Raw genomic sequence first — 18,119 nt, 5'->3', positions numbered from 1 at the left:
AATAAAACAAATCCTGCAACGAAAGACAAAGCTGTATTTCTGAGGAGTTCTTTAGATCACACATGATTGGTGTAACTGGTAGTATGGACTAGATATGTAAGTGCCCATCACTATTATTTAGGTGGCAAGCTTAGCGCTATATGTTTAATGTGTGCATGTGCGATTCCATGACCTGCATTGGTAAGCTACTTCTTCACAAGTGGTATTACGCATGCGTTTAATAAAGAAACAGACTGCGCGTGTGTGATGACGCTCATATTGCTATTGTGAATATTCAAATTGCATGGTAATAACTCTATGTTTATTGGCTGACCAAATTCAGGAAAGAACATCCTCTTTCGTGGGATGGCTTAGTGAGGAATTTGGCTGTATTTTGTTTTTAAATGTTAGCATCTTTACAAGCTTTGTTTATCAGTGATGGTCTTTTGGGCAGCTCCTTTGTAGAGTCATTCATGAACCCACACTTGGTTAGGATAAGGGGCAGTCTGCAAAGGCTAAGATACAGATAATCACAGTAAAAAAGTGTGTTAATTAATATAACAGTGTTGGTTATGCAAAATTGGAGAATGGGTAAAAAAAGGAATTATCTTCTTTTTTTTTTTTACACAATAACAATTTTCAAGTAGACTGTCCCTTTAAATGTTTCATCATTGTAAAGAGGATAATAGGTCTGTATCTTCTTCTATGGGGAAGCTAAGAGATACATTTTGCTCTGCAAACTCTATCCATCTTCATTTGTAAAAAATAGGTTTCTCCACATCTTCTGTTAAATCATGTTTTGTTGTAGAGTCCTATGTATTTCTGAATTACATCTGTGGGGGCTGGTTCTGCTTCTTTAATTTGTTTTTGCAGCAAGCTCCAGACATAATGATGTGAAGCCTCTACCTAAATTCCTATTAACCTTACAGCGCTCATCTCGTTTGCTTTCTAATACCAAGATTCCCAACCACCACATTCATCTTACAAGACTTTCACAGATTGGTAGCACTGTCAGCCTGACAGGTTTCCCTACCATGTCTGGTCTCTCCTTATAATACTTTGGGCGACACCAGAATAATTTGCATGGACATTAGAAAATATAGAGATGCCCTCAACTGTGAATGGATCCCAGTAAATTACTCTGGGCCCCAAACATAAGAAGGAGACATTAGCTATGGATGTCTAAAATGATACAACTGCAACTCACTGGTTAAAGTGAACAAAATATGGGGTTTATGAATTTAGTATTTTTACTTTTTTATTTTATTTTTTTAAAGTAGCATTACCTATTATTTTGGTGCTGGGTTAAAAGAGTCTGTACCACGAGTGACACTACCTTTTCAAACAAGTATTGATCATTTTCCAGCTTTTGTTCATTCTTAGGTGGGTGAGTTTTTTCTTCTAATATTAATCATGAGGGTTTCACGTCCCTTTAAATTCTCTGTACAATGGAATGTGTCTACTGGGGAAGTGTTACATTGAGATAGCTCCCTTTTTTACATAGAAATGTTCATGTGCTGTTTTCTAGCTGGCTTTATATATAATGTATCACTTTCTATACATGCAGCATATAGGTAATATGGTCCTTTGATCAGCACATAATGCCAGGCCTCTAAAGATAATCTAATATCCTATCAGGGTTCACTTCATAATTACCTACCTCCATTTCTTGCCACTTAAAGGGATATAAAACCCATTTTTTTTTTCTTTCATGAAAGAGCAGACAATTTTAAGCAAGTTTTTAATTTACTATTATGTTTTTTTTTTCATTCTCTTGGTATGTTTCTTTGAATGAGCATCAATACACTACTGGTTGCTAACTTAACACATGGGTGAGCCAATGACAATCAGTATATATATATATATATATATATATATATATATATACATATGCAGCCACCAATCAGCAGCTAGAACCTAGGTTCTTTGCTGCTCCTGAGTTTTCCTAGATAAATCATTCAGCAAAGCATAACAAGAGAAGGAAGCAAATTAAATAATAGAAGTAAATTGGAAAGTTGTTTAAAATTGTATTCTCTATCTGAATCATGGAATATTTTTTTTTGGTTCCATGTCCCTTTAAGAGCAAGCACCCAACCACCTCACACATACAATTCTTCAATAGCACCCCCAACTTCTGCCAATCAGCACCTAAGCCCCTCCCCTTGACCGTAAAATAATCCCTGTGTGGCATAAAAAAACCCTCCTTCGAGGAACTCATGAGGATTTCATTATAAAATAGATTATATTTTAATATCAGTGAGCAGAATGAAGTTGGAATGAAGGACAATACTCATGAGCATTGCAGTAATAATAATTTAATTTATTTTTAATTTCAGAGAACAATCATGTAAATAGTGAGTGCTGTGATGCTAAGCACCAGCCATCGCAGATGATATGAAGTTTACTTCTTGACTCCCTGAGCTTTGGCCTGGCTCTGGCAAGCATCTAAAAAACAGAAAAAGAATGTACAACATAATTTTACATTTTGAATAAAATATATGCTCCAAGTAACAATGACATTTTTATTGAAGCTAACTAAACGAAATTAAAGGGAATAAAACCCGAAAATTAACTTTCATGATTCATAGAGCATACAGTTTTAAAGAGCTTTCCAAATTAATTCTATTATCATATTTGCTTAATTATCTTATCGTTTGTTAAAGGAGCAACAATACACTACTGGGAGGTAGCTGAACACATCACCAGGTGAGCCAGTTGGATATAAGTGCTGCCACCAATCAGCAGCTAGCTCCCAGTAGTGAATTGTTGCTCCTGAGCCTACCTATTTATGCTTTTCAACAAAGGATACCAAGAGAATAAAGCAAATTAGATAATAGAAGTAAATTGGAAAGCTGTTCAAATTGCATGTTCTGTCTTAATCATGAAAGATAAATTATGGGTTTTATATCCTTTTAAAGGAAATCTCTAAGGCACCCTCCCCCTCAGTAATTTCTCATTTCCCTCTTTTGGCTTTCACCTGATTTTGATCCACAGCTGCTTTTCTCCTGACATTGCTGCCCATCACCGAATGCTAAAAAATTGAATCAAACATAGTTTAAGTGGTTATTATTTTATTCCGAACAGTAATATATGTAAAACCTCACACACCCATACATAAATATATATATACTGTATATGAGCAATAGAATTATTGTATAGACCTTTAGCACATCTAAGCAAATATCACTGTGTGCTTTTTCCCAGAAGTACTCTGTATATAGTGAGTTACCAATGCACCAGGGAATTCTGGGTAAGGTATGCAAATTATATATACAATATCTCACGCTTAATGTCAAAGAAAAAAAAAAATTAAGTATAATTCATACCTCATATTTTTTTGTTACCAGTACTGTGTTTAAACACAGTGATCACCTGAATTGGGTAGGATCAGCAAAAACAAAACCACTACTGGACAGCAGTTTGGCGTCTATTAACCCTTTCATGATGAGTCTAATTTGTCTACATCAGAACGGGGAACTCTGGGTAAGCTATGCAAATTAGAAACACTTCTCATGCATTTTGCTTCCAGTACTGTGCTTAAAGGGACAGTCTAGTCCAAAAAATAGGGCATGTTATTTTAAACAATTTTCCAATTTACTTTTATCACCAATTTTTCTTTGTTCTCTTGGTATTCTTAGTTGAAAGCTTAACTTAGGAGGTTCATATGCTAATTTCTTAGACCTTGAAGGCCGCCTCTTAAGAATGCATTTTAACAGGTTTTTCACCACTAGAGGGTGTTAGTTCATGTTTTTCATATAGATAACACTGTGCTCGTGCACGTGAAGTTACCTGGGAGCCATCACTGATTGGCTAAACTGCAAGTCTGTCAAAAGAACAAATAAAGGGGCAGTCTGCAGAGGCTTAGATACAAGATAATCACAGAGGTAAAAAATATATAAATATAACTGTGTTGGTTATGCAAAACTGGGGAATGGGTAAACAAGGGATTATCTATCTTTTAAAACAATACCAATTCTGGTGTAGAATGTCCCTTTAACCACAGCGATACCCTTAAATACACACTTTATTGCCTGTGGTTACATTTGACAATGTAATTTTTTTCTTTATTTTATGTTAAAAAACAACAACTACTTTTCCCTAACAGAGAGGAGGGAGGTATTAACCAGTAACGTATCTATTCATAAGCATGATTTGTGAACACACTTGCACTTATTCTAATTTCAATACAAATTTAAACATAAAACAGCTGCATTAAATTTAAATTCTGTTTCATTAGGAAGGAGGACATAGATAAAGTGCTCCATTTATTAAGCTGTGGATGAAGCTTTTGAGCCCTAACAGTGCAGTGACCCTGCAACACTAGTTAAATGAATAGAAAGGTTAAAATTTATGGGTGCATTTCCATTCTAAATAGAAACATTTATTGCTTTATGCTTCCATTTGCAAAAATGCTTATAGCAACAGCTATTACTGGTTTCCAGCGGTATACATACATATGCTGTGAGGGCCTATGCACCAGCATTCAAACACTACACTTTCTCAGAGAGTCAGCAGTGATGAACTTATATCAGAAACCCTCCAGAAATAAGAAATCTTTGTAATCCCATATAGATCTGCCTTTTTTCTCATCTGCATTAAATGTTGACTTTACCTGATTTTGATCCACAGCTGCTTTGCTCCTGACACTGCTGCCCAGCACCGAATGCTAAAGTAAAGAAGCCAGAGAGCATTTAAATAATTATTGTTCTAGCAGAAGCCGTTTAAACTCTATATTTAGCAAATAAACTACAAGTGAAATGCTAAAACTAAAAGTAAAATGCTAAAACTAAAAGTAAAATGCTAAAACTAAAAGTAAAATGCTAACACTAGAAGTAAAATGCTAAAACTACAAGTGAAATGCTAAAACTAGAAGTAAAATGCTAAAACTAGAAGTAAAATGCTATCTCTAGAAGTAACATGCTAAAACTAGAAGTAACATGCTAAAACTAAAAGTAAAATGCTAACACTAGAAGTAAAATGCTAAAACTAAAAGTAAAATGCTAACACTAGAAGTAACATGCTAAAACTAGAAGTAACATGCTAAAACTAGAAGTAAAATGCTAACACTAGAAGTAAAATGCTAAAACTACAAGTAAAATGCTAAAACTACAAGTAAAATGCTAAAACTAGAAGTAAAATGCTAAAACTAAAAGTAAAATGCTATCTCTAGAAGTAACATGCTAAAACTAGAAGTAAAATGCTAACACTAGAAGTAAAATGCTAAAACTACAAGTAAAATGCTAAAACTACAAGTAAAATGCTAAAACTAGAAGTAAAATGCTAAAACTAAAAGTAAAATGCTATCTCTAGAAGTAACATGCTAAAACTAGAAGTAAAATGCTAACACTAGAAGTAAAATGCTAAAATTAGAAGTAAAATGCTAACACTAGAAGTAAAATACTAAAACTATAAGTAAAATGCTAACACTAGAAGTAAAATGCTAACACTAGAAGTCAAATTCTAAAACTACAAGTAAAATGCTAAAACTAGAAGTAAAATGCTAAAACTAGAAGCAAAATGCTAACTCTAGAAGTAACATGCTAAAACTAGAAGTAAAATGCTAAAACTAGAAGTAAAATGCTAACTCTAGAAGTAACATGCTAAAACTAGAAGTAAAATGCTAAAACTAGAAGTAAAATGCTAACTCTAGAAGTAACATGCTAAAACTAGAAGTAAAATGCTAACACTAGAAGTAAAATGCTAAAACTAGAAGTAAAATGCTAACACTAGAAGTAAAATGCTAAAACTACAAGTAAAATGCTAACACTAGAAGTAAAATGCTAAAACTACAAGTAAAATGCTAACACTAGAAGTAAAATGCTAACACTAGAAGTAAAATGCTAACACTAGAAGTAAAATGCTAACACTAGAAGTAAAATGCCCATATAGATCTGCCTTTTTTCTCATCTGCATTAAATGTTGACTTTACCTGATTTTGATCCACAGCTGCTTTGCTCCTGACACTGCTGCCCAGCACCGAATGCTAAAGTAAAGAAGCCAGAGAGCATTTAAATAATTATGTTATAACTATAAAACTATAAGTAAAATGCTAAAACTAGAAGTAAAATGCTAAAACTATAAGTAAAATGCTAACACTAGAAGTAAAATGCTAAAACTATAAGTAAAATTCTAACACTAGAAGTAAAATGCTAAAACTAGAAGTAAAATGCTAACACTAGAAGTAAAATGCTAACACTAGAAGTAAAATGCTAACACTAGAAGTAAAATGTTAAAACTAGAAGTAAAATGCTAACACTAGAAGTAAAATGCTAACACTAGAAGTAAAATGTTAAAACTAGAAGTAAAATGCTAACACTAGAAGTAAAATGCTAACACTAGAAGTAAAATGTTAAAACTATAAGTAAAATTCTAACACTAGAAGTAAAATGCTAAAACTAGAAGTAAAATGCTAACACTAGAAGTAAAATGCTAACACTAGAAGTAAAATGTTAAAACTAGAAGTAAAATGCTAACACTAGAAGTAAAATGCTAACACTAGAAGTAAAATGCTAAAACTAGAAGTAAAATGCTAACACTAGAAGTAAAATGTTAAAACTAGAAGTAAAATCCTAACACTAGCAGTAAAATCCTAACACTAGAAGTAAAATGCTAAAACTAGAAGTAAAATGCACATTTTTTTGCAGGTGGACAGAGATTAAATAAAAAATACTTTTACCATATTTACTAATAACTCTTTAACACGTGTGCTTTAAACATTTTGCTTTAAATATTTTTATAAAACAGCTGGATTATATTTGAATTCTGTTCCGGTAGGAAGGATGACATAGAGTGCTCAGTTTATTAAAGGGACATTATACTCTAGATTTTTCTTTGCATACATGTTTTGTAGATGATCCATTTATATAACCTATACAGCTGTTTTGTTTTTTTTAAATGATAGTTTTGCTTATTTTTAAAAAAACATTGAGTTGATTTTCAGTCTCCTAACCAAGCCCCAAAGTTTTAGGAGAATACTGACGTATACCTACTCCAGCTTGCTCCTGTTTGTGCAAAGAGTCTTTTCATATGCAAAGGAAGGGGGTGTCTGATATTTGCCACTTGCAGTGTGTGTTCCAGCTACCTATTTCACAGAGCTAAACTGGGAGCTTCTAAGTAAGTTTTTAAACGGTTTTATACTGGATTTTTATATCAGTATCTGTGCATATTATTTATAGTAGTGTCTATTACATGCAGTTAAGTGAAAATTGGTGTATACTGTCCCTTTAAGCTGTGGATGAAGCTTTGGAGCCCTAGCAGTGATGTGACCCTGCAACAATAGTAAAAGGAATAGAAAGGTTACAATTTACATGTGCACGGGTACATTTCTGTTCTAAATAGAAACATGTTTTTGCTTCTCACTTCCATTTGCAAAAATTCTTATAGCAAAAGTTGTTACTGGTTTTCAGCGGCATACATACATATGCTGTGAGAGCCCGTGCACTAGCATTCAAACACTACACTTTCTCAGAGAGTCAGCAGTGATTTGTATGGCACAAATTAAAGGGACATTAAACCCCAAATGTTTCTTTCATGATTCAGGTAGATAATACAATTTTAATCAACTTTCCAATGTACTTCTATTATTAAATTTGCTTCATTCTTCAGATATCATTTGTTGAAGAAATAGTGATTTACATGGGTGACCCAAATCACATGAGGCATCTATGTGCAACCACCAATCAGCAGCCACTGAGCCTACCTAGATATGCTTTTCAACAAAGGATATAAAGAAAACAAAGCAAATTAGATAATAGAAGTAAATATGAAAGTTGTTTAAAATTGCATGCTCTTTTTAAATAATGAAATAAAAAAATGGGTTTATGCCCCTTTAAGTCTTTGCTGATGCAATACACAGCACCACCAGCTCTCTGACCATTAATGCTGGTGCACGGCCCTCACAACATATGTGCATATTCTGCTGAAAAACAGTAATGCCTTTCACTAGAAGCATTTTTGCCAATAGAAGTACTTTGCACAAATGCTTCTATTTATAATTGAAATGTGCTGATACACATTGTGTGTGTGAGAGAGAGTATGTGTGTGTAAGTGTGTGCTAGTGTATTCCAGTGTGCATGAGAGTGTGTTAGTATGTGAGTGTGTGTTAGAGGGTGTCTGAGAGTTTGTGTGAGTGTGAGAATGTGTGAGTGTGAGAATGTGTGTGTGAGTTCAAGTGTGTGTTAGTATGTGAGTGTGTGTTACAGGGTGTCTGAGAGTGTGTGTATGAGTGTGTGCGAGTGTGAGAATGTGTGTGAGTGTGAGAATGTGTGTGTGAGTGCGAGTGTGTGTTAGTATGTGAGTGTGTGAGTGTGTGTTACAGGGTGTCTGAGAGTGTGTGTATGAGTTTGTGTGATTGTGAGACTGTGTGTGTGAGTGCAAGTGTGTGTTAGTATGTAAGTGTGTGAGTGTGTGTTACAGGGTGTCTGAGAGTGTGTATATAAGTGTGTGTGAGAATGTGTGTGAGTGTGAGACTGTGTGTGTGTGTTAGTTTGTGAGTGTGTGAGCGTGTGTTACAGGGTGTCTGAGAGTGTGTGTATGAGTGTGTGTGAGTGTGAGAATGTGTGTGAGTGTGACAATGTGTGTGTGAGTGTGAGTGTGTGTTAGTATGTGAGTGTGTTACAGGGTGTCTGAGAGTGTATGTATGAGTGTGTGTGAGTGTGAGAAAGTGTGAGTGTGAGAATGTGTGTGTGAGTGTGAGTTTGTGTTAGTATGTGAGTGTGTGTGTTACAGGGTGTCTGAGAGTGTGTGTGAGAATGTGTGTGAGTGTGAGACTGTGTGTGTGAGTGCGAGTGTGTGTTAGTATGTGAGTTTGTGAGTGTGTGTTACAGGGTGTCTGAGAGTGTGTGTATGAGTGTGTGCGAGTGTGAGAATGTGTGTGATTGTGAGTGTGTGTTAGTATGTGAGTGTGTGTTACAGGGTATCTGAGAGTGTGTATATGAGTGTGTGTGAGAATGTGTGTGAATGTGAGACTGTGTGTGTGAGTGCGAGTGTGTGTTAGTATGTGAGTTTGGGAGTGTGTGTTACAGGGTGTCTGAGAGTGTGTGAGTGTGAGAATATGTGTGAGTGTGAGATTTTGTGTGTGAGTGTGTGTTAGTATGTTAGTGTGTGAGTGTGTGTTACAGGGTAACTGAGAGTGTGAGTGTTTGTGTCTGAGAATGTGTGTATGAGTGTAAAAATGTGTGTGTGATGAGTGTTTGTTACAGGGTGTCTGCGAGTGTGTATATGAATGTGTGTGAGTGTGAGTGTTTGTGTGTGAGAATGTGTGTATGACTGTGAGTGAGTGTGTGAGTAAGATAGAGAGTCTGAATTTCTATTGTTTGTGTTGTATTCAGGGTTGTTTTTGAGTGGGGAGTACCACCACTTCTGCCATCTCATAACAATGAGTGCTGGCACTTTAAAAAAAAAAAAAAAAAAAGTGCTGGTTGTATTTATAGTTAAATAGGCACAGTATTATAAAGTTATATTTTTAATTGTTAGTGTTACTATTTTTTCTTCTTACAAATATTATAGTGTGGTACTTAAATTCAGATTGAGATTAATCCATTTACATTATAGACCCCAGAAACATCATTGAATGTGAAAGAATAGGCTGGGGTGAGTGTGAGATAACATGTATGCTGTTTATATAAGGAGTTAAGCTGCTAATATAGAGATTATAGGAATAACAAACAATTTAATACATTTTCCAAAAACAGCACATTTTGGTTAATTATTTAACTAAATGGATGTTAATTCAGGCTATTAAAGGAACAGTGTAGTGTAAAACTTCCCCCCTTTAATGTGTTCCCAATGATGGAGTGTGTAAAATTGGTTTGCTATTTGAAACTTTATTTTTCTATTTAAAACAGCTGTTTTTACTGTTGAAACTGCCACCTATACTGAACATTTCAGTACTGCAGTGCCATCTATAGAAAGGCTTTTTAAACAAGAGACAGAAGCATAAATCAACAGCTCAGTGAGTGGGATAAAGAAGAGAGTCCAGCCCATTTGAAAGGGTGTTCCTGCAGCTGTTTGGAATACAATGCTATCAGCTACTAACCTGAGTATAGTGTCCTTTTGAATTATAAAAACAAAATAATAACAATAACCACCAGTTACAAAGAGGAACTTTGATCAGAAACCCTCCACACATGGGAAATCTATATAACCCCAGAAAGATCTGCCTTATTATGTCAGCTGCATTAAATGTTGACTTTACCTGATTTTGATCCACAGCTGCTTTGCTCCTGACACTGCTGCCCAGCACCAAATGCTAAAGTAAAGAAGCCAGAGAGCATTTAAATAATTATTGTTCTAGCAGAAGCCGTTTAAACTCCATATTTAGCAAACACATTACAAGTGAAATGCTAACACTAGAAGTAAAATGCTAAAACTAAAAGTAAAATGCTAAAACTAAAAGTAAAAGTAAAATGCTAAAACTAGAAGTAAAATGCTAAAACTAGAAGTAAAATGCTAACACTAAAAGTAAAAAGTAAAATGCTAAAACTAGAAGTAAAATGCTAAAACTACAAAATGCTAAAACTAGAAGTAAAATGCTAAAACTAGAAGTAAAATGCTAATACTAGAAGTAAAATGCTAAAATTAGAAGTAAAATGCTAAAACTAGAAGTAAAATGCTATCTCTAGAAGTAACATGCTAAAACTAGAAGTAAAATGCTAACACTAGAAGTAAAATGCTAAAACTACAAGTAAAATGCTAAAACTACAAGTAAAATGCTAAAACTAGAAGTAAAATGCTAACACTAGAAGTAAAATGCTAAAATTAGAAGTAAAATGCTAACACTAGAAGTAAAATACTAAAACTATAAGTAAAATGCTAACACTAGAAGTAAAATGCTAACACTAGAAGTCAAATTCTAAAACTACAAGTAAAATGCTAAAACTAGAAGTAAAATGCTAAAACTAGAAGTAAAATGCTAACTCTAGAAGTAACATGCTAAAACTAGAAGTAAAATGCTAAAACTAGAAGTAAAATGCTAACTCTAGAAGTAACATGCTAAAACTAGAAGTAAAATGCTAAAACTAGAAGTAAAATGCTAACTCTAGAAGTAACATGCTAAAACTAGAAGTAAAATGCTAACACTAGAAGTAAAATGCTAAAACTAGAAGTAAAATGCTAACACTAGAAGTAAAATGCTAAAACTACAAGTAAAATGCTAACACTAGAAGTAAAATGCTAAAACTACAAGTAAAATGCTAACACTAGAAGTAAAATGCTAACACTAGAAGTAAAATGCCCATATAGATCTGCCTTTTTTCTCATCTGCATTAAATGTTGACTTTACCTGATTTTGATCCACAGCTGCTTTGCTCCTGACACTGCTGCCCAGCACCAAATGCTAAAGTAAAGAAGCCAGAGAGCATTTAAATAATTATTGTTCTAGCAGAAGCCGTTTAAACTCCATATTTAGCAAACACATTACAAGTGAAATGCTAACACTAGAAGTAAAATGCTAAAACTAAAAGTAAAATGCTAAAACTAAAAGTAAAAGTAAAATGCTAAAACTAGAAGTAAAATGCTAACACTAAAAGTAAAAAGTAAAATGCTAAAACTAGAAGTAAAATGCTAAAACTACAAAATGCTAAAACTAGAAGTAAAATGCTAAAACTAGAAGTAAAATGCTAATACTAGAAGTAAAATGCTAAAATTAGAAGTAAAATGCTAAAACTAAAAGTAAAATGCTAAAACTAAAAGTAAAAGTAAAATGCTAAAACTAGAAGTAAAATGCTAACACTAAAAGTAAAAAGTAAAATGCTAAAACTAGAAGTAAAATGCTAAAACTACAAAATGCTAAAACTAGAAGTAAAATGCTAAAACTAGAAGTAAAATGCTAATACTAGAAGTAAAATGCTAAAATTAGAAGTAAAATGCTAAAACTAGAAGTACAATGCTGAAACTAGAAGTAAAATGCTAAAAGTAAAAGTAAAATGCTAAAACTACAAGTAAAATGCTAAAACTAAAAGTAAAAAGTAAAATGCTAAAACTACAAGTAAAATGCTAAAACTACAAGTAAAATGCTAAAACTAAAAGTAAAAAGTAAAATGCTAAAACTACAAGTAAAATGCTAAAACTACAAAATGCTAAAACTAGAAGTAAAATGCTAAAACTTGAAGTAAGATGCTAAAACTAGAAGAACAATGCTAAAACTAAAAGTAAAATGCTAAAACTAGAAGAACAATGCTAAAACTAGAAGTAAAATGCTAAAACTACAAGTAAAATGCTAAAACTACAAAATGCTAAAACTAGAAGTAAAATGCTAACACTAGAAGTAAAATGCTAGAACTAGAAGTAAAATGCTAAAACTAGAAGAAAAATGCTAAAACTAAAAGTAAAAGTAAAATGCTAAAACTAGAAGTAAAATGCTAAAACTACAAGTAAAATGCTAAAACTAAAAGTAAAAGTAAAATGCTAAAACTGCAAGTAAAATGCTAAAACTACAAGTAAAATGCTAAAACTACAAGTAAAAAGTAAAATGCTAAAACTACAAAATGCTAAAACTAGAAGTAAAATGCTAAAACTAGAAGAACAATGCTAAAACTAGAAGAACAATGCTAAAACTACAAGTAAAAAGTAAAATGCTAAAACTACAAAATGCTAAAACTAGAAGTAAAACGCTAAAACTAGAAGTACAATGCTAAAACTAGAAGAACAATGCTAAAACTAGAAGTACAATGCTAAAACTAGAAGTAAAATGCTAAAACTAAACGTAAAAGTAAAATGCTAAAACTAGAAGTAAAATGCTAAAACTACAAGTAAAATGCACCTTTTTTGCAGGTGGACAGAGATTAAAGTTATATTATTGTGATAGTATTTAACCATTTTTTGGATTTAGATTGGCCTGTGAATTAATTAAATATAAAATTTATGTTTCATATCCCTTTAAATTGCATGTTCTATCTGAATCATGAGAAAAATGTTTGGTTTCATAAACTTTTAATTCAGGCTTAAATCATTAAAAATAGTTAAACATTCATAATTCAGATAAAGAGTGCACTTTTAAGAGACATTTCTAGTTACTTCTATGATCAAATTTACTTCATTCTCTTGGTAATCCTTTGTTGAAAAGCACACATAGGTAGGCTCAGGCATAGCAATTGATTACTGGGAGCTAGCTGGCAATTGGTAGCTACATACATATGCCTCTTGTCATTAGTTTACCAGATTTGTTTATCTAGGTCCAAGTGGCGCATGGCTGCTTTAGAGCTAACTTTAACTATGCGTTTAACACATTTGCAGGGGTTAAAGACATGGTTATACTTGCAAGCACTAGTGCAAGAATAAAATGTTCTAACTACCAAAAAGGGGACATCTCATAGACCACACAGTATAGCCTTTTTCCTGGCTTTGTATATGAAGTTCTGTTCTTACCTGATTTAGATCCAAAGCTACTTTGCTCCTGGCACTGCTGTCCAGCCCCAAAGGCTAAAATAAAGAAACACACAATGTTAATGATTAATGGTTTTGCCCAAACAGTAATGTATTTCATACCATGTATTTAGCAAGAAAAATAACCCAGCTTACATACCAGAGGGAAATATGATTATATACATGTGCATTAATGTACACAATGTATAGAATTTATTTTTTTACATTAAAGGGACACTCAAGTAAAAATTAAACTTTCATGATTCAGATAGAACATGCAATTTTAAGCAACTTTATAATTTACTCCTATTATCAATTTTTCTTCGTTCTCTCTGTATCTTTATTTAAATGTAATCTTAGGAGCTGGCCCATTTGTGGTTGAGCACCTGGGTAGCGCTTGCTGATTGGTGGCTACATTTAGACACCAATCAGAAAGCGTTACCCAGGTGCCTAACCAAAAATGGGCTGGCTCCTATGTTTACATTTCTGCATTTTCATATAAAGATACCAAGAGAACGAGGAAAAATGTGATAATAGGAGTAAATTAGAAAGTTGTTTAAAATTGCATGCTCTATCTGAATCATGAAAGTTTAAATTTGACCAGACTATCCCTTTAAGATTTCAGTTTATGCAGCCTTCAATACCTTCTACTCAATCTGTTTAAAATAATCATAATAACAAAAGCTTACGTTAGTTGTCTACTTACCATCCTGGCAAACACCTTTTTGCTGCTGTTGGCACAAATCTTTGCCCTGACTTATACTCTGCAGCCCTTGGTGACACTGCTGACTCTCCTGACCGAACTGCCCTTTCTGGCATTGTTGGCTCTGTTGGCCATGACCTCCCTTAACTCCAGACATTGTGTGTATTCGGTTTGGTCAAACCTTCTAGAACCCAGAGACACTGAGATGTTCTGTTTGACTTCACCATTGCAAGCATCTCCTTTTATGTCCCACTCGCTATTCCATTGGTTGACGTTTCTATGAGCATCTTTTACAAGCCTGCAGAAATATACATGCTATCATAATGTTATAGCATTAATCACTGACTTGTAACATTAATATTGGGTGTTGCCTTAAAAGCTTCAGCATCTATTTACACACTTTAAAATCTATTGTTTATATGACTCTTCAATAAAAACGTCTGCTGTATCATATAATTTTGTAAATTACATACTTAAATGTGATGTTATCATTCTAGTTTATTAAAAGTATAAAATATCCACAAGGTTGCAAATATAGAACAGTAGTGGTCATAGTCTATGGCCAATTTGTACCTAAAAGGCTCACAGCTTGGAACAAATGCTAACTTTTGACTATTGAATGAAAACATTTGAATATTGATAAAAATATATAAACATAAATTTTGATGGCAGATAAGAACCATAGGCCCAACAAGACTTCCCAAACTTTCCTAAAAGTATAAACTTATCTAGTTTGTAGGAAAGCCTTATGCTTATCCCAGGTATTCTCCCCCAAAGTGTTTGTCATTACCACCTCTTGTGGAAGTTGTTCTTATTGGGATTTAAGTGTATTTGAATGGCAATAAATGCCTTAGAAGGGGGACAAATAGAGTGCAGATCCTCTTTACAGATCCTGAAAGTAATAATCACAATAGTGCAGAATGGCTTTCACACTTTAGGCATCAAAGGGACAGTCAAGTCCAAAATAAACTTTCATGATTCAGGTAGGGCATGTCATTTTTTTTTTTTTTTTTAATTCTTTATTTATAATCCAACAGAGTAAATATAATACAAAAACAGCATTGGCTTTTCCATTCCAAGCCGCAAAAGAGGTCTTAAAAAATAAAAACAGCAATAATACCTGCATAATGTATATTCACATAGACAAAAAGTAAAGGAAATGAAAAGACCAATCCAGATCTGGAAGAAACTAACCTCTATTAATTATGTAAATATACTCTGTTGGTGCTTTTTATTTTATTCTCCAAAAAAAAAAAAAAAAAAAAAAAACAACAAAACAACAAAAAAAAAAAAAATGGGGGGCTGGGGGAACCCCCTTTACCCGATCTCCCTCCGCATCTCCCTCTGGCCACCTACCAGTTTCCTAGCAGGACTGTTTCTGAGTGTCGAAATGGAAAAATTATGTGATTTATTTCAGTAGTGGGAAATATCTTTAAAAATATTGCCCATTTGCTAAAGAATTTCCTAATATCTTGTTCATTGTTTATATTAGTATCCCTTTGCTCAAGTATGCATTGTTTTTTCATGCAGTTCTTTACTTCAACAATACTTGGAAGTGCTCGACTTTTCCATTTTTTGCAGATTAAATACCTGGTAGCCAGAATAGAAGAGATTACTACTTTTTCATTGACTTGCTTACCAGGTTCCCTATTTACACAGAATACTATTTGAAGAAATGTTAAAGTCACAGGAGCTATCTTTAATACGGTTTTTAGCCAGTATTCTAATTTGAGCCAGAAATTTCTTATTTTAGGACATGCCCAGAACATGTGCGTTAAATCTGCTGCAAGATATGCACATTTGGGGCACTTATTAAATCCAAAATTGCCACATCTGAGGCCCCTCTCAGGTGTAAAATAAGCTCTATGAAGAAGTTTAACCTGTGATTCACGCCAGGTGGCAGAAAGTGTGGTCTGGGCAATTTTATTTAATGATAATTGAAGCAGCTTTGGTTCAACATTGCCCTGAGGGATTAATGTGTTCCAATCTGCTGCCATTTTGGATAAAATTGGAAGGCCTTTACTAGCATTTAAGAAATGATAACAAGGAGCTATTGACATATGTCCATTCCTGGCTAATACAAGCCAGTCTTCCAGTTTTCCTAGTCCCCAGCTCCAACCCCTTTCCTTAGTTATTTCCGAGACAAAATGCCTTGCCTGCAGATAAGCAAAGAAATCTTTATTAGATAAATTAAATTCCATTTTTAATTCCTGAAACGTTTTAATGCATCCGCTATTCCTATCTATTATTTGATAAGCTTTACTCAGGCCAGCATTATGCCAGCCTTTAAAGACGGCAGAGTTAAGGCCTGCTTGAAATTTCGGATTTCCTATTAAGGGCAGATAAAAGGAGGCATTAGCATTAATTGATAGGAGATTGGCGATTTTATGCCATGCCTTAAGTGGATTAAAGATTGTTTTCAATTTCTTAATTTCTGCAGGTACTTCTTTTGGTACAGAGTGTAATAATGCTGATGGAAGGTACGGGATGCAGACGTCTATTTCAAGTTCATTATTTAAGACATAATTATTGAGTAAGATCCAGTCAATTGCTATCCGTGCCAAGAAGCAAAGATTATAAAGCCTTAGATCTGGTAGTGCAAGTCCACCATGTTCCTTTGATACTGACAGTTTGATAAAAGAAATCTTTGATCTTTTCCCCTGCCACAAAAACTGTATAAGTGAACTATTAAGTGTACGAATATCTTTTTCTAATAAAATTATCGGAGTGTTTTGAAGAATATAAAACAACTTTGGAAGGAGGACCATTTTAAATAGAGCAATTCTACCGGAGATTGATATAGGTAAGTTCTGCCATGACTTAAGTTTATCTCTAATATGTTTCAATATCGGTGGAATATTAAAATTATATAAATCTGAAGAGTTAACCGGGATACAGATCCCCAGGTACTTAAAAGAATCTGTGACCTCCCGGAAAGGTATATTTAAAAGAGATGTAGCGTTCTTCCTAAGCCAGAATATTTCCGATTTTGTCAAGTTCACTTTATATCCAGAAAAGGATCCAAAGTGGTCCATTATGTGAATCAGCTTGGGAATGTTCACTTTGGTATTAGCCACATACAGAAGTAGGTCATCTGCATATAATCCAATTTTTATCTCGTGATTATGTATTCTTATACCCTCAAGAAATTGTCTTATCCAAATTGCTAGGGGTTCAATAGAAACATCAAAGAGAAGCGGGGAGAGGGGACACCCCTGACGCGTCCCCCTACCCAGTAATATATCAAGTGTAAGATTATTGTTCACTATGAGTCTTGTAGAGGGCTGGCTGTATAAATTCTCTACAAATTTAGAAAAATTACCTCTAATGCCAAATTGCGTTAATGAGGTTATTATATGTTTATGAAAGATAGAATCGAAAGCCTTTTCGGCATCAATAGATAGAATAGCAAGATCAGGGGCGTCCTCTCCCCGCTCCTCTGAGCCCGACAAATTACCAAAGTACTCCGTAACAACTAGTAGCTCTCTAATTTTTGCAGAGGAGTTGCGTTTGTTTAAAAATCCTGCTTGGTCAAGGTGAATGATTTTACCCAGTGCCCCCTGAAGTCTAGATGCCAATATTGTAGTTAAAATTTTGTAGTCTGAATTCAAAAGGGCTATTGGCCTGTATGATTCCTTACATTTAGGATCTTTGCCAGGCTTTAGTATTAAGGTCGTGTAAGATGCAACGAAGGAGGATGGAACGGGTTTAGCATTTATGTAAAAATTATTGAAAAGATTACACAACAAAGGGGCACTTTCTGCGGATAGTATTTTGTAGAATTCACTAGGAAGTCCGTCTGGGCCAGCTGCTTTGTTTGAAGATAATTTAGTAATTACTTTCTCAACTTCTTCTATAGTAATGGGAGAGTTTAAAATATCGGCAGTTTCTGCTGATAGTGTGGGGTAGATAATTTTACTCCAGAACTCATCAGAGTTCATTATATCATATGATTTGGATGCATAGAGCTCTTGAAAATATTCAAACAATGCCTGTGAGATATCTTCAGATTTTAGCAATAGTTTCCCTTTGTATTGAAGTTGTTCAATAATTGACTGCTTTTTCTCATTTCTTA

At 33.9% G+C, this 18,119-nt stretch overlaps 1 protein-coding gene across 1 annotated transcript; it reads right to left on the bottom strand.

Annotated features, from left to right (window-relative positions):
• Nucleotides 1-2,278: 2,278 nt before the first annotated feature.
• LOC128639483 (suprabasin-like) lies at nucleotides 2,279-14,243 on the bottom strand. The gene is made up of 7 exons (XM_053691624.1): nucleotides 14,048-14,243; nucleotides 13,345-13,398; nucleotides 11,261-11,314; nucleotides 5,909-5,962; nucleotides 4,592-4,645; nucleotides 2,957-3,010; nucleotides 2,279-2,424 (listed from the first exon to the last, which is right to left on the bottom strand). The coding sequence occupies exons 1-7, from the start codon at nucleotides 14,199-14,201 to the stop codon at nucleotides 2,381-2,383; spliced, it is 468 nt and encodes a 155-aa protein (XP_053547599.1). The 5' UTR covers nucleotides 14,202-14,243; the 3' UTR covers nucleotides 2,279-2,380.
• Nucleotides 14,244-18,119: the final 3,876 nt, after the last annotated feature.

The sequence above is a fragment of the Bombina bombina genome, chromosome 9, assembly GCF_027579735.1.
Source record: "Bombina bombina isolate aBomBom1 chromosome 9, aBomBom1.pri, whole genome shotgun sequence".
Lineage (NCBI taxonomy): Eukaryota > Metazoa > Chordata > Amphibia > Anura > Bombinatoridae > Bombina > Bombina bombina.
The sequence above is the reverse complement of the archived record's forward strand: the minus strand, read 5'-3'. Positions and strand labels throughout refer to the sequence as shown.

Excerpts from the sequence above, each read along its gene's own strand:
- LOC128639483 (XM_053691624.1), bottom strand. The coding sequence starts at position 14,201 with ATGTCTGGAGTTAAGGGAGGTCATGGCCAACAGAGCCAACAATGCCAG. Across the intron at positions 13,399-14,047 it reads AAAAGGTGTTTGCCAGGATG|CCTTTGGGGCTGGACAGCAG; the intron begins GTAAGTAGACAA and ends TCTTTATTTTAG. Across the intron at positions 4,646-5,908 it reads CAGCTGTGGATCAAAATCAG|CATTCGGTGCTGGGCAGCAG; the intron begins GTAAAGTCAACA and ends TCTTTACTTTAG.